This window comes from Protopterus annectens, chromosome 4.part0, assembly GCF_019279795.1.
Source record: "Protopterus annectens isolate FY-2018-M chromosome 4.part0, PAN1.0, whole genome shotgun sequence".
Classification (NCBI taxonomy): domain Eukaryota; kingdom Metazoa; phylum Chordata; order Ceratodontiformes; family Protopteridae; genus Protopterus; species Protopterus annectens.
This window is the reverse complement of record NC_056733.1, coordinates 2,860,595-2,876,664: the sequence shown is the minus strand read 5'-3', so window position 1 is coordinate 2,876,664 and position 16,070 is coordinate 2,860,595. Positions and strand designations below refer to the sequence as shown.

The 16,070-nt window shown below is 42.3% G+C and overlaps 1 protein-coding gene across 1 annotated transcript in view; it reads right to left on the bottom strand.

The window, feature by feature from the left end:
* SUZ12 (SUZ12 polycomb repressive complex 2 subunit) overlaps positions 1-16,070 on the bottom strand; it is a 2,970,550-nt gene that overhangs the window by 2,407,748 nt on the left and 546,732 nt on the right. The window contains exon 4 of the mRNA XM_044068039.1: positions 1,588-1,656. Within this exon, the coding sequence (XP_043923974.1) occupies positions 1,588-1,656 (69 nt within the window). The remainder of the gene's footprint in view (positions 1-1,587; positions 1,657-16,070) is intronic.

Sequence of the window (16,070 nt, the reverse complement as noted above, 5' to 3'; positions counted from 1 at the left end):
AGACTATTACAATTAGTAGAATCTTACATCGATATTCCAAGGCCATTTAGCCTTATGACTACTTGCACCTTACCAGAACCTCTCTCGTGTCACACCTCTTTCTTCCAGGAGGTCCATACCAGTCAATTTGTGAATATCTTATCCAGTTAAAATTATTTTTAAATTAAGCTAGAGTGTCGCAGTACTGAACATACAAATAATGTTTATTTCAGGGGTTTGGGAGGTCAGAGTACAAGGTCCTTGATTCTAATATTCAAGAAACAACTGCACTCAGAGATACAAGTTGGTCCAAAACAACCAGGTCTTTTATGGTGCAGTAAAAAAGACTGGCCTCACCTCAAAGAATAAAAGACAACACAAATAAAGTGACAGAGTATCTTGCCAATCAAAGTTCAGGCTTGCAATCTTTTTGGTAAGGAACTTTTGGGGTCTTTCTAAAATTGCTGGATATGTTTGCTGAGATGCATCCTGAAAGGGGCAATGCACTCAACTAGTCTGGGCATTTCTGACCATAAGAGAGTGATTACCTCTTTAATCCTTGAAATATTTTGCAATTAGTTACGCTAAATAAAAGGATATTCTGACCACCACTGTCGCACGATTGTCAAAAGAGAAGAATAAGATGAAGTTTCTAGGTCCCTGACTACACTTTTTGTTCTTCGAAACAACCCAGAGATTTTTGCCAACAAAGTTAATTTCCTTGTATGAAAAGGCTAGTTCAATCAGTTGGTTAAAAGCAAGCTAGTTAAATCTTCTGGTTAAAAGCTGTGTCAATAACCAATATTTATGTTTAGGATGCTGAGACATAGCTAGCTATCCAGGATTGCACCCTTTACTGTTCCTATATCTGGCACCTCCCTCAACTTTTAAGATGAGGAGCACAAAAAAGCGTTTCCTCCTTTTAGCAAACTGCTTGCAGCAGCTTAAACCGCACACTAAGTGTTACAGCCTTGACACTGCAAATGCAGTACCAACATTCATTTCTGAATATAGACACTGTAGCACTGCATGACTTGATTCTGCCAACAATGCATCCCCAGATCTTGAACTCATGGCTGTTGCCTCCTCCTCCCCCACCCTAGCTTCTACTCTGCTTGTAGCCTGAGGTTAACTGCTGCAACTTGATTTTGGTGCACATCTGGAGAGATCTGGAGTGGTCTCCTTAGACAGGATTAAGTACAAATGTGAGGGGCTGGCAAGTTCTGGCAGACTTGGTCCCTATTGTAATGGAAAAGAAACACCCAGCAAGAGATAAAGAAACAGGAATGTACTATAAACATTGCGTCACAGAAGCAAACAAGCATTAAAGTTATAACGACAAACAATAAGACACCCTACTCTGAACACTGCTTAATATTTGAACGTAAGACAGCCTGGAGATTAAGCTAGCCATCAGAAAAATGCAATGAAAAGCTCCAGAAAAATGGTACCAATTCGCCTTCCAGTTCAGTGTCAGAATACTGCTCTAATTCATGATAATGCAGTTAAAAATTGCAGTTACAATTAGTCTAACACTAACAAATAAGAAATCGGTTCAGTTGATTTTTTTCCTTAACCGTGTCCAGTGACTTGCACCATCACACTTACCTATGCGATTCTTGTTCTCCTTTCATTTTTTCTACTTTTGACAACATTTCATCTACTTTAAAAGCTTTCCTGTAGAAGAAGAAAAAGACAATTATAATCACTGTGAATATTTTTATGTTTAAAAATTCAAATCATTCCCAGAAATCTTTACGCAAAATTCTCTTTTAGAAGGTGACAATTTCTTAAGCCCTTGCCAAGTGGAATACCTATATATATGTACAAAAAAGGCACTGCTACTGCTGGTGAAGAGGGCATTTTAAGCACCAAGTTTTCCCAACTATGTACACACATTTGAAAAATAGGAAAAATATTCATCAGTTATGACCAAAACAATATTTCCTCATGTTGAATTACTCCTCCTGTTGCACTTGAACCCCCCCCCACACACACACACACACACACACACACACGTGCAAAAATACAGAATTCATTCATTTGTGGTAAGGGTAAAGTGAGTATCTAGTGATTAGTCAACACTCGCAACGAAGCCAACACAAGAATGGAGAAATGAGATTTGGCCAAAAGAGACTACTGTGCAAAAAGCGGTACAGAAATTACATAAGAGGGGGCTGGAATTTACTGAAGGTATTGGGAGAAAGCAACTAAAAAGGGAAAGATAAGAGTGGGACAAGGCCAAGTAGTAGTTCAGACTGCAGGTTAGCAATGGCCTTCTTTACCCTACACTGGTACTAGAGTGTAGACAAAAAGAAAGGAGATGGGGAGTCCTAACTAAAAGCCCTGCTCTGGTGGGTTTTTAGTCACATCTAGAACAGAAGCTTTCGTTAAAAATGGGATAATTAGTATGGTATATAAAATATTGCAAGATGTTAAAAATCAGAGGAGATTAGAGCAAATTGGGAATGGAGGCTAGAAAAGTAATTTGCAAGGGAGGGCTAGAACAACATATGTATAGCTCCCAAGTAAGCAGCAAAGTCTAGAATGTTTACAATTTTTTTGAAGTGTTTGCATAGGTATTATTATACCCCAAACAGACTTAAAAGATAACTTCAAAGAATTTTTCCTCACGTAGACAGCAAATGTTGGATTTGCAAAAAAAAAAAAAACATATTCCAAATTGCTTCTTTCTTCCCCATAGCTATTATGAGTTAGCAGATTTTCAGGATTCCCTGCAGAGCAAGTGGTTGTACTAAGGAAATTATTCTTTTTGCCTGAGAAATTAGTACAAAATGGAGACCAAAATCTAAACCAAATGTATTGGAACTACCGAATATTATAAGAGAGAAAAGAAGTGGAAAGGGAAACAGGAAATTTTATGAAAATAAGTGGAATTTGTGGGAACAATTCATGCAGAATAATGTTCCAGAGAAGGTGAATGAGGTTTAAGGGAAGACAGGAATTGAGCTATTTACATAATGTTGGACTGAATGACAGTTATAAAGAAAGAAAGTGTGCTGTAAAATGTATGCAAATGAAAAAAAATGTTAATATGGCTTTTTTCTCAATGTACCTGTCTGTAATTAAAGGTATTAGAAAAGAAAAACCCCATTTACACAGCTCATTGAGAGTTATCTAGAAAAGTCAAAGCAAAGAAAAAAAAAAAAAAAAAAAAAAAGACATTTCAGGTGCAAAATTTAACACTCCAAAGAATGATTATTCTTCTGAACTATTTTTAAGACTAACGCACGGATGTCTTGCTAACACAGGCAAAGCGATGTTTCTCATTTCCCCAATAATATAGTCACTACAATATTTTTTTTTACTAAGAAAGAACTACTGCAATTCCAAATAAAATAATGCTCAATACTCACAGTAAGACACTGTCCGGTTCGATTCTCAGCTAGAGCATCTTCTGCGTGGAGACATGCGTGAATGGGCGTACCTTCGTTGAAAGTTGTGCGTCAGGCCTGGCAAGCCGGTACATAAAAATCAACTGCCAATCATTAACGGACCGGAGTTCTGCTGTGGCGACCCCTAACTGGGAAAAGCCGAAAGACACAACAACTGAACCCCTTTTACTCCCTCCACTACCTCTCACTTCTGGATGCTCTTAGTAACTTGTAATAGTACTTCAGAAGTTGCTCCTCTAGAGCATCATACATATTCAAAGGTCACCGGCTCTTATAAACATTCATGCCTTGCTAGCACCCCCCCCCCCCACCACCACCAGACTGAACCTACTTTCTCTGTGAGCCATACAAATTAATTCCAAAGTAAATGTGTGGATACCCAATCCAGTCACCAAGATAAAAGAAAATAGAGAGAGACACTGCTTAACATGCAGGGGGTATTTATTCCAAAGGTTTGGAAGTGGCTAGATTATGACCTGTCCCTCCACAATATTTTATTTCTAGTAATGAAGTACATACTGAACTTAGAGATACAGAAGGCCAAGGACAATTGGGTCTTTAATGGCATGGTAACCAAAATGGAGATTTTTTCCTCAGAAGTCAAACACTGAAAAAGGGATGCAACTTTCAGCTTCTCTTAAAAGTAGAGGAACTTAGGCCTGTCATCTCTTTCAGTTAGGAGTATTTTTAATTGACATGTTTAGTGAGATGCAATCCAAAGGGAGAAATGCAACAGATAACTGGCCTGAGCAATGCTGAGTATAAGGGCGTGATTACCTCTTTGAAACACAGAGGGTCCCTCAACTATATTTTAATTTTGTAGTGATGTGTTGGCTATACAGCATCATGTGAGGACAGACTGTCCATCAAAAGTGATAAAAGGAAGTTATGTACTCACCATAACGTTCCACGTTGGTAGTCCATCTCACCCTTCATTTTTACATATGGGCTCGGAGCGGATCCTCTGCTCCGACTCGGCCGATTTACAAGCTCAAAGACTTCTGGTTGGCTCGTGGCTAAGCAGGTATCCCATAGTGCACCAGGATAAACCCCAGATCTTGTTTGCTGCTCACTAGAAGAAAAAAAACATAACAAACAAATACTTAAGGGTCTCCAACCAAAGATATCCAAAGTATTATTGTTACCTCCAGATCTTCCAGGATAGGGGCAGGAGGGCGAGTTGGTAAAAATGAAGGGTGAGATGGACTACCAACATGGAACATTATGGTGAGTACATAACTTTTTTAAGTTGTGTAGTCCAATCTCACCTTCATTTTTACATATGGAACAGCTTCCCTAGCATCTTATTCTTGGGTGGCTCACTGGAAAATACTCCTAAGCACCATGGAGCCAAAGGATGCTCTACCCCTGGAAGTTAAATCCAATTTGTAATGTGCAAGAAGTGTGAGGGTTAGCCCACATAGCTGCTGCATAAAATATTATCAAGTGGAACCCTGGCTTGAAAGGCTGCAGAGGTAGACAGCGACCTGGCAAAATGAGCCTTGATCCTGCAGGGTAAAGGTCTGCCCTCCGAACTGTAGATAAAGGCTATGCAACTGGAAATCCGGTTAGATAGTGTCACTTTAGAAAATGGGGAGCCCAATCTGGAGTCAGAAAAGGAAATGAATAGTTAATCTGATTTCCTAAATTCCTTGGTCGGCTGTAAATAAAAACTTAGTCTATGAACGCCCAGCTGATGAAAACGGTATTCAGCTGCATTACAGTGATTAGGGAAGAAAACTGGGAGTTCTATGGATTGATTTAAGGCAGTAGGGGAACAAACTTTGGGGACAAAGGAGGGGTTAGGAGGGGTTAGTACACAGTGACACCATGTCCTTGCGAAAGATCAAATAAAGTGGCTTAACAGACAAGGCTTGTAGCTCTGATACCGGTCTAGCTGACGTAATAGCTACCAAAAACAGTCTTCCAAGACAAAAATTTCAATGAAGATGAGTGTGAAGGTTTAAACAGGGGAGAAGTCAGTTTGGACAACACAATTTAAATCCCAAGAAGCCACAGGTTCTTGCAGTGGTGGTATCAAGAGAGATTCCTTTCAAAAAGGTCTTGCATAGCTTATGAGACATTAAATTATCTGGAAACCCTATGTGAAAATGAGAAATCGCCGCCAACTGGACTCTGATAGCTGCAGCTCCTTGTTGAAAAAGCTCAGAGAAATTTCCAAATCACAGGGATAGAAGCAGTGTGGGGATGTACATTCATTTTCTGTGCCCATATAGAAAATCTTTTCCATTTACTGCCATACAGCCTCCTTAGTTGAAGTTTTATAGGAGGACATAAGAATATGTGATACTGAGGATGATGCATCATGAAGCCTGACTAGGGATGGAACTGGAGCAGCCACGCTGTCAACCTGAGGGTGTGGCTTGAGGGATGTAGCGAACCGGACATGCGAGTCAACACATCTGGAGCTGGGTCCAGGATCCAAGGATCGTCCAGAAAAGGCTCGAGAAAAGGGAACTAGACCTGATGAGGCCAGTAAGGAGCAAGGAGAATCAACTTGCTTCCCAGCTGACTAGCTTTCTGAATCACTTTGGAAATGGAGGAAAAGCATACAGAAGTCCCATGGGCCGATCGTGAGCCAGAGTCTCTGGGTGTCTCCCCCAAAGAGGGAATGAGTGGAAAAATAGCTGCTGCATTTGGAATCGACTGGGGTGGCAAAGAGGTCGCAGCAAGGTTGCCCCTATTTGCGGAAAATCGTGAGGCAGTAGGATCACCCGGCTGAGCTTGTCGGCTATCACTTTTGTCATCTCTGGAATGTGTGTTGCAACCAGAAAGCACTGTGAATAAATCGCCCATTCCCAAACTCGCATGGCCTCTCGACAGAGTGGGTAAGATCTGGTACCCCCCTGTTTGTTGATATACCAAACTACCGACATGCTGTCCGATTGTATCACAATACTCCTGAGAAGAAGGTCTTGAAGTGCTTGCAATGCCAGGAGCACCTCCCTCATCTCCAGAACACTGATATGCAGGTGAACCTCATGTTCTTGCCATTTGCCTTGGACAGTCCTGCCGAGATAATGCCCCCCCCCCCAACCATCTGGGAGACATCCATGGTCACAGTGGTAACGGGTTGTGAATGAACAAAGGGGGTGCCCGTGATCACCTGGTTGGGAGCTATCCGCCAAAGAATGTCCTTCTTGCATAATTCCGTCAGCAGGATAGGGTGACTCAGCGGGAGATATTGGAAGGACCAGTGGAAAGACAGAAGCCACTGGAGAATTCTCATGTGCAACCTGGCTAATGGTACTAATAGAATGGTGGAAGCCACAGTCCCAAAGCAGCTGAAGAACCCACTTCGCTTTGACCTTCCGCAATGGAAGAAGGCGTTGAATTTGTAAGATTAAGTTTTGTGCCCTGTCGGTGGGGAGACGAGCTGTCATGTTCACTGTGCCTACCTCTGCGCCTATAAAAAAAAATCACAGATTGAGAGGGCAATAATGCAGATTTTTCTCAATTTATGGAGACCCTAACTGAGCACAAAGTTGAATAGTGGCGTGTCTGTTTTGGAGGCGTAGATGCCTGGTGGGGGGTGGTCAGGAGCCAGTCAACCAAATATGGAAACACCTGAAATCCTTGACCTCTCAGGTGAGCTGCTACTACTGCCATGCATTTGGTGAACACCCTGGGGGCTGTGGTGTGACGAAAGGGCAGAGCACGAAACTGATGACTGGCTCCCAGCCGGAAGCGTAGATGGCTCCTGGACTGCTTGTACATTTTTTTATGGTAGTAGGCGTCTTGGAGATAGAGATCACATCCAATAATCTTTCCCTAACAACAGGAGTATCTACTGCAGAGTTACCATCCGAAACTTGTCTTCCTTCATGGATTTGTTTAACCTGCTGAGGTCCAGAGGGCCTCCAATCTCCAGTTCGTTTTGGTACTAAAAAGAACCTGGAATAAGTTCCGGATCTTATCTGGTCTGCTGGGACGGACTGGATGACTCTTTAAAAGCAACTTGCTAATCTCCACAGTTGTCTGATCCCTGTGATTGCATGGTACATCTGGGATCTTCTTGGGAACAAATGGTGGAAGGGAAAAGGGTATGATATAGCCTCTGGTAACAACTCTTTGTATCCACTTGTCTTGAGTGATATTTAGCCAGGCTTCTGGATGCAAAGAAATGAGACCCCTGACCGGCACCAGAGAAACGCAGTCGGGCCTCACATCAGAAGCACTGATAAGGCCGTCCTTGTAAGGAATCACGACCTTGCTAGTATTGCAGACCGCCCCTGCCTCTAGGGCATCTCCCATTTCCTCCTCTGCCTATGAAGGAGGATTCACCCTGCGTTTCCAGAAAAACCCTCTCGGACTTTTTGAACCACATTTTACTGCCCCTTTGACCTTGGGGTATGGTTGAGAGGGAACAGTAAAACGTACTCCCATGACAGAAAGAATCTTTCCTTCTTGCTCAGAGTGTGTTTCTCCTTCACCTTGGAACCAAACAATGAGGAACAGAGGAAGAAGTCTCCGCTAGCTCCTTCTTTGTGACCGCCGCCACCACCATGGCATCTACTGGAACACCCTTAGACAAAAACTCTTTACCAGGTGGGGCAAACAAACTTATTGGGTCTCCTGGGGACTGGCTCCACGGCATCAGGAGTATCTCACACCTTTCGACTAACTAGATCCATTAGTTTGTCAAAAGGTGGAGACACCCAAAAGGCAGAAGGTTGAGACTCGAAAGCCTTTAGGGACACAGACTCATCAGAAGGGTTGACAGTGGGCCAGTCGCACCTCTGCTCAAGAATCTCCAAGATGTCCATGAAGACGACTTCAGAGGACAACTTGGGGGGCCCCTTCTGACTCCTCGAGGTCAGTATCAGATGTCAAGAATTCATCCTGGGAGTCAACATACTTCCTCTTACACAGCCTCTTCCGGGGAGGCTCCTCGAAAGGGCATTCTGGGGAGGCCTTGGAAGAGTGGGGGCCACCAGCTGATGGCTCCTGAGGCTGAGGGTCTCTGCTGTCTCCGGAGAGAGTAGGGGCTGAAACCAAAGTGGTTGCTCTCGGGGAAAGAGTGCTGGTACCACTGGTAGGAGCTGCAGAATGAGAGCGCACACTCATCTCAAACGCCAACCTCCCCCGCTCCGAAGAGATAAAGGTTGATGTCAGAGCCAGAGGCATTGGCTCAGAGATAGATGCAGGGTCCCAGCTCACCCAGGCTGATGCACCGAGAGGAAGGCTTGGAACCAAAGATGATAGATTTCAACCCTCCCTGTCAGCGCCATCAGCCCCTGGACAAGACGGATGCCACAGAGCATGTCAGAGCCGAACCCAGCTCCAAAGCAGCAACAAAGGGAGCTGAAACTGATAGTACCTCCATTGGCACCAAGCACTCCAGCTCCGAAGGGCCAACATGGCCCTGAAGAATAGCAGACAAGGGCAAAGCTGGTTCAAGTGCCTCCGGAGCAGACTGGGTGGGAGCCAATAATAATTTTAGTAAGGCAGACAACTTCAGGAGTCTCAACACTACCCTGTCCACATCTTCTTCCAAAAGGCTCCTGGAAGATCTGGAAGACAGAAGTAGGGGATCTTTATCTAGGAGGCAATAACACAGAAACCGGTAGGCAATCCACAGACCAGTTCCGAGAAGCAGTTTCAATTGCGGATTCAATTGGTTCAGAGATCAGCGCCGAAACACTTGGAACCGACTTACACCACAACAGTGCTCTCCTTCAGCTCCGAAGGCAGTGGAGTTGAGGAGGCAAATTTTGACTGTTTAGAAGGTGGCTCCAAAACACCAGCCAGCACCGGAGAAGGCCTTTTTGAAAACTTAAATTTGCCAGACTTGGAGGAAGCCTAAACACTGGATAGAGCTTCCTCAAAAGATGGTTTTAGTAGACCCTTGAGTATAAGCTTGTTCTCTCTCTCCAGTAACACCCTAGGAGAGAGAGCATGGTAGAACAAGCACGATTCCTGCAGGTGGATGGACCCTAAACAGAAGACACAGCTACTGTGGCCATCCGTTAAAGACATCTTTTGGGAGCATTTCATGCACTTCTTAAAACCTGAAGGTTTCTGCTCCTTACGATCTTTAGACCACACACACACACACACACACACACACACACACACAGGCAAGGAAGAAGAATGAGGGAAGAGGACTAGGTCCTCTAAAACGGGCCTAGCACTACAGAAGTACGTACCACGTGGACTAGGTCCTCTAACTTAAATGGGCCTATCCCGGTGTGACAGAAACTGGGTCTTCTAATTTAAACAGACCAGAAAACGCACACACAGGAAACTGTATACAACTCTATGTGGAACAATTAGAAGAAAAAACTAACGTACTAAGGGAGGAACTCCAACCCTTAACAAATAACCAGGGGATCCCTGCCAAAAATACAATCTCAAATTAAGAAAACTAAGCTGCCAATAACGGTCTAGAAAGACAACAGAACAGGAGCCCCTGTTAACTATCAGCGGAAAACCGCCACAAACTACCCAAGGAAAAAGCGCAACGGCACCTACAAGAACTCTAAACCGGCACACAGGATACCAAACTAACAAGTTTAAGCTAAGAATGCACAGAAAAGGGCAAACACCACTACTGCCCAACATGATACTACCTTATAACACCGTAATAACTTTAATACAAAATTTAAATAGAAGATTTTTAACACTTAGCCAGAGCCAAGAGAAGCACAACCGAACTCGATGTGGCAAACAAGATCTGGGGTTTGTACTAATGCACTATGGGATACCTGCTTAGCCACAAGCGAACTAGAAGTCTGAGTTTGTAAATTGGCCGAGTTGGAGACTAGGATCGGCTCCGAACTCGTATGTAAAAATGAAGATGAGACTGGACTACACAACATCACACTTTTAGCATTTAATATGAGCCAATTTTCAGCACAAAGTTTTACTAGGGAGAGCTCATTCTGGAGGGCTTGGATGAGATTAGGTGACTATTTCCAGGAAGCGGTTGCCTGCAAACTGACAGCCAGAGGTCTTGGGATTCTGCTTGGAAGATCTGAGAATTAAATATCAAAAAGGAGAAATCCCAGCTGTGAGACCAGAGGGACACAGCTGGACAGTTTCTGATGCAGCATCTGCACCTCTCACAGTGTAGATGTCGTCTTTCAGCCAGTTTTCTATCCACCGTACCAAATATAGGCTGATTTCTAAAACATTTCGCTTTTGTATGATGACAGCATGGACAAAGGTGTTGAAGGCCTTAGCCAAGTCAAGATGTGCTGCATGCAATGCATGGCCACCACCTACTTACTGCTCTAGTATTCCTTTTGACAAAGTCTACCAAGTTAAAGAACGGCTCTACCATTCACAAAGCCAAACTGTTTGGCGGTGGGTGTGTGTGTGTGTGTGTGTATGTGTGTATGCGCACATGTCCGGGGGGGGGTCAAGTCTAATAAGATTTTAGATAATTGCAGTTTATGAGGATACTTATAATAAATTGCATGGATTTGCAGTGGAGGCTCATGAGGCTAACAGGGCTGTAATTACCCAGGTCTACTGTAACATCACACTTACGCAAGACTATCACCACTGCAGAGCACCACTCATCAGGGACAGAATCAGCTAAATGTACATTAAATAATTTAAGGATTCCCTCTGTAAAGGCATATTTAGTACTAGTAATCAAACAGGTACATCACCAAGTCCTATGGGGGAAGCATTTTTGTTCTTGGCACTTTCAGTAAACTATTTTTCAGAGAGATATTTGGCACTCTGAATACAACCCTGGGAGTGAAATTGGCATCAAGACTGCTCGCAAAGAAGTTGGCAATGTCTGGTGAGTTAGAATAGTAAGTATCATTAAGAACAAGTTCAAAACGAGTATTTTTTTTTTTTTTTTTTTTTTTTTTAAGTTTTCTATCATAGCTAAAGAAGGCTTTATGATTATCTGCAATTATCTCTAGTTTCACAGGCCAGCCTAAGTTCAGCTTCCTTAAATGAATTCAATAGTGTTCATCCCCTCACCCCTTTAACACTTTTGATATTGTCCTTAAGAGGAGTGAGTTCTAATAAATAAAAGACTGTCTTTCTTTTGCTATATAGTTTATTTAAGGATGTCGACCACCGTGAAAGGTTTGCGTTTTCTTACTTTCCTGTGATACTTGGTTATGGTAGGGACTGCTAGCTCGATGCACTTTTCTAAACAGATGTAGAATTCCTTAGAAAAACTTGCTGCTGTAATTTAAGTCAGGGAAGGTACAGTCACAAGTGAATTTTGATATCTTTCACAAAAAAGGCTGAAGTTGGTATGTTTATAGTTCTTAAATTCAGTGGTGTTTACTACAGGAACTTTTGGGGATTTAAAGATCGCAAGTTTATGGCAAGACTTCACTGGGGAAAGACGCACCAAATGAACAGTGCAAGAGGCATCCAAACCTGTAAGAATCTTGACAATGTAGTGTCCTCTAGTATGGTTATCAAGTTACTGCACAACGGAATTTTTTATCGTCTGAATTTCTGGACATATTTTGTATTGAAGGTAAAAATGTACAAGTTTATTGAAGATTAGTTAAAGTCGCCCAAAATAAGACAGTTTCTGCTAACAGGGAAATCATTTAGAACACTTACAAATCTTGCGTGCTTATCAGGGACAAAGGTGTTCTGTAACAAGCTGTTAAAAGATAATTAATCCTATATACAATAATCTATAGTTCAATTAATTTAGTTTGTGCCTTCAGGAATCTGCCTGGAGCTAATGTGTCCCTTGCCAAAAGTGAGGACCCAACCACAGTTGCCATTGGGTGTGAAGGTATGAAAAATGCAAAACCATGATACAGAGAGTGCGCTCTTTACATTAAACTAGGTTTCACTGTGCAGACAGGAGTGTTTTCCAAATGCAAATGCACTTCAAGATCAGGCAATTTATTGTTCAGACGTCTGACTCTGAGGAGCGCCACCTTATTGTGATCTGATTTCTGGACTGTTTTTAGTTACAATGCAATGTCCATTAACTGGATTTTGCCTAAAAAGGCACTGGGGGCAGCAAAGGCTTTAGCCAGTATGCCAAAGCCATGAAACAAGAGGTGCAGGCTGTCCAATGCAAGCTGAGCTGTCGAGCAACATATCGCATACTGAGACAAAATGGATCCTGTGGAATAAGCTATTTAACCAATTATATTTTCTTTGCATCTAGGCACCACCTAAAGTGAAGAAAGGATTCCCCAAAGGACTAGTGTCTTACCTGCATCTGTAACGTACCTAAATTTCTTAGCTGTCTCTTTGCATATACCTCAGGGTTTTAAGCATGAAATTCCTCACTTCCTCATGCACCACTACCATGCTGCAATTGTACTTGCCAGAAGTTAGGGTCCTTAGATCCCTTATACCAGACATCCTGGTACCTGAAAGACAACTCACTGTAACCCACTCCTTGGCCAGCTTTACGAAATAAGTCAGGGTGCCTGACAATAGAGAGTCACCTATTACAAAGATTTCTATTACTGCTGTGGTTCAAAATGATATACTTGGAGTGTTTTACTCAGGGTGACAGAGATGTAAGCATGAGGTGGATGAATGGCTTGACTATAGCTAAGACTTAATTTTCTTATGTCTAGTAGGCTTTGGGTGCGACTCATAGCCTCAGCATAAGTTCAAAGGAAAAACTTCTGGCAAGAGAGAAGTCTCCATATTAATTAGTGTTTACACCTATGGAATTATTAGTGTTGGGTAAAACCATCTGTGAGCATGAGGCAGTGTGCACTCTGTCTTAAGAGACCTACTTGCTAAAAGGCAGGTAAATAGAGGTAAAACTAGAAGGATGACCTTCAATCTTGTCCAGAGTTGAAAGGTTTAGACAAGTAATGCGGCACTAGGCAGGGTAGGACTAAATGAAAGAGAGGGCATCCCCAGTTTTAGTTAAAGGACAGGCTCTTCCCAGTTTGATGCCTAGCGCCAACCAACACATGCAGATAAGACTAGAAGCTACTAAAGAAACCTATTGTAATAGCATGTAACATGATCCAAGTTTAAAACCAGCAACACAAATGGGCTTGGTGAGCACATTAACCTGGCTCAATGGAATAGCATGTTAACGGCGGAGCAAGAATTGTATGCAAGACAATCCTCAAAGAAGATGACAGTCAAGTTCACCATTTTAAAATGAGCAATAGGAACTCTGGAAATCAAATTCAACTGCAAAGCACACTACCAGTACTTTGCCCAATACTGCTTAGTAGGATCAGCATTCTATACTACTGTACAAAACATACACTGCTACAACAGAACAGTTAATTTGTGAGTCAGTGTAAAAGCACCGCCAATTTGAGATGAACAAAATTGATAATCACATTCTCTATTACATATAACAGTCATGTAACCATCTGATTCATAGCTGTATAAAAAGAGGTCAATGAACATCTCAGCCATGTATAACTGCATGACTTCAGTATGACGGAAAGTACAGTTTTATACCTACCATAAATGTAGATGTTAGAGTGCTAATACAGCTGCAGTCATAACAGATGGGTTCTCCTGCCGTCAGGCGGGTCCTCGGTCGGCCGAATTCCAAAGTCTAGGTCCGGTGTCGGTTGTTGTCGCTTCTTATTTATTTATTTATTTATTGCAGTTGGTTTACCAGGATAGTCCATTGGGCCATAAAGAACCCGTTTTCAATGGAGTCCTGGGGAGAAAAGCTCCACAAAGAAAATGTACATTCAACATTTGACAGAGAAAATGCAAGTACAGAGAGTTAATAATACAATGTAGACAGGATACAAGTGAAAACTTATCAAATATACAGTAGCAGTCATAACAGTTAATACATTGAGAAGAAAAATACTAGTAATCGAACAAATGTTAAACATTATACAGATTAGAGAACAAACATAGTAGCTATATAAAGTAGGATGAGATATTGGAGGACTATGAGTAGAGTTAGTTATGTAGGGTGGGAGCATGAGCATTCCCACTGTGATGCTAGATGTAAAAAAAGAGACTTTTTGAAGGTAGAGTGGTTGGAGGTGGTGCGGATGAGTTGGGGTAGGGAGTTCCAGAGGCGAGGCTGAAGGACAGAAGGCTTTGCCTGGGGATGAGTAGGTTTGTGCACTTCTAGTAGATTTTGATTATTTGACCTTAGAACTCTGTTAGGTAGGTGCATTTTAAAGGCAGAGGAAAGGGAGGGACAGAGGGAGGGGTTTTGAATAAGCTTATGGGCTAGGGTTAGTTGAGTGTAAGATAGTTGGTTGGGAAGTTCTAGCCATTTTAGTTTATGGAGGGATAAACAGTGGTGAGTGGAGGAGTTATGGCTGGTGGCGAATTTTGCAATTTTATTATAGCAGGAGGTAAGCTGTTTTTTTAACAAGGACTGAAGATTAGTTAGTAGTGGGGCACCATAGAATAGGGAGGGGATAAGGAAGGAAGTAGAGAGAGTGATTTTAGTGGCAGATGTGAGGTAGGCATTCTGTGTATAAAGCATGCCAAGTTTTTGATGTGTTTTTTTTGATGTTTATTTGCAGGTGAGAATTAAATTTGAGTTGGTTGTCGATTTGGACCCCAAGTAGTTTGGTCTCTGACACTATTTCAAGAGGTGAGTTGTTTTGACTAGTAATTAAGAATGTATTCAGGTCGGGAGGAGTGACTCTAGAAGGAGTAAATAACATTAGTTTGGTCTTGGTAGCATTGAGGGTTAGATGATTACTTAGCATCCATTGCTCTGTGGAAGAGAAGGCATCTTGAGCAAGTTTTTGTAGTGTAGTGATAGAGGCAGAACAGATGATAGTTGAATCATCTGCATATTGGATGATGCTAGAGTATGGGATTGATTTGTGGAAGTCGTTAATAAAAATATTGAAGAGAAGAGGACCAAGTATGGAGCCTTGTGGAACTCCTGTAGGGGTACTAAGGAAAGTGGAGGTGGCTTTTTTCCATTTTACAGCTTGGTTTCTGTTAGATAGATAACTAGAGAACCAGTTCAAAGAGGTGGAAGTTAGGTAAAGTTTGGAGAGTTTAGTTAAGAGCAGGCTGTGTGAGATAGTATTGAAGGCTTTGGAGAGGTCAAGAAGTAAGGTGGAAACAATTTGTCCAGAGTCACGGGCTTTATTTACAATTTCAAGGAAGGAGAGGAGGGCAGTCATAGTGCTGTGGTTAGGTCTGAAACCATGCTGTGTGGGAGTTATAAGATGGTTGCCTAGGAGGTGAGGAAGGAGTTGAAGATGGACACATTTTTCTAGGAGTTTTGAAATGGGGGACAGGATGGCTATGGGATGGAAATTAGTAATGTTGTTATTGTTGCCACCTTTGTGTAGAGGTATAATAAAGGCTTGTTTCCAGATTTGGGGAACTGTACATTCTTGTAGGGAGCGGTTAATTAAGATGCTAATAGGGTAGGCAAGAGTTTCAGCTGCTATACTGAGAAAGTAAGAAGGGATATTGTCAGGAGCATTGGTACATGGTTTCAATTTCTGAAGTAGTTTCTTTATAGTAGATGTAGGTATGGGATTTAATGAAAAGAGGGTGCAGCCAGGAGGGGGGAAATTATGGGGTGGTGTAGATGAGGATAGAGTTTATGAGAAGAGGGGTAGAGGAGTTAGTGGGTGGGAGTAGGGTATAGAAGTAGAGAGAGTGGGGGTGGGTGAGGGAGTATTGGATAGCAGAGAGGAGTTGGAGAATGAGGAGGTCAATTTGGAAATAGAGTCAATAAAGAAAGAATTAAATTGGGTGGCTAAATCAAGTAGTGGA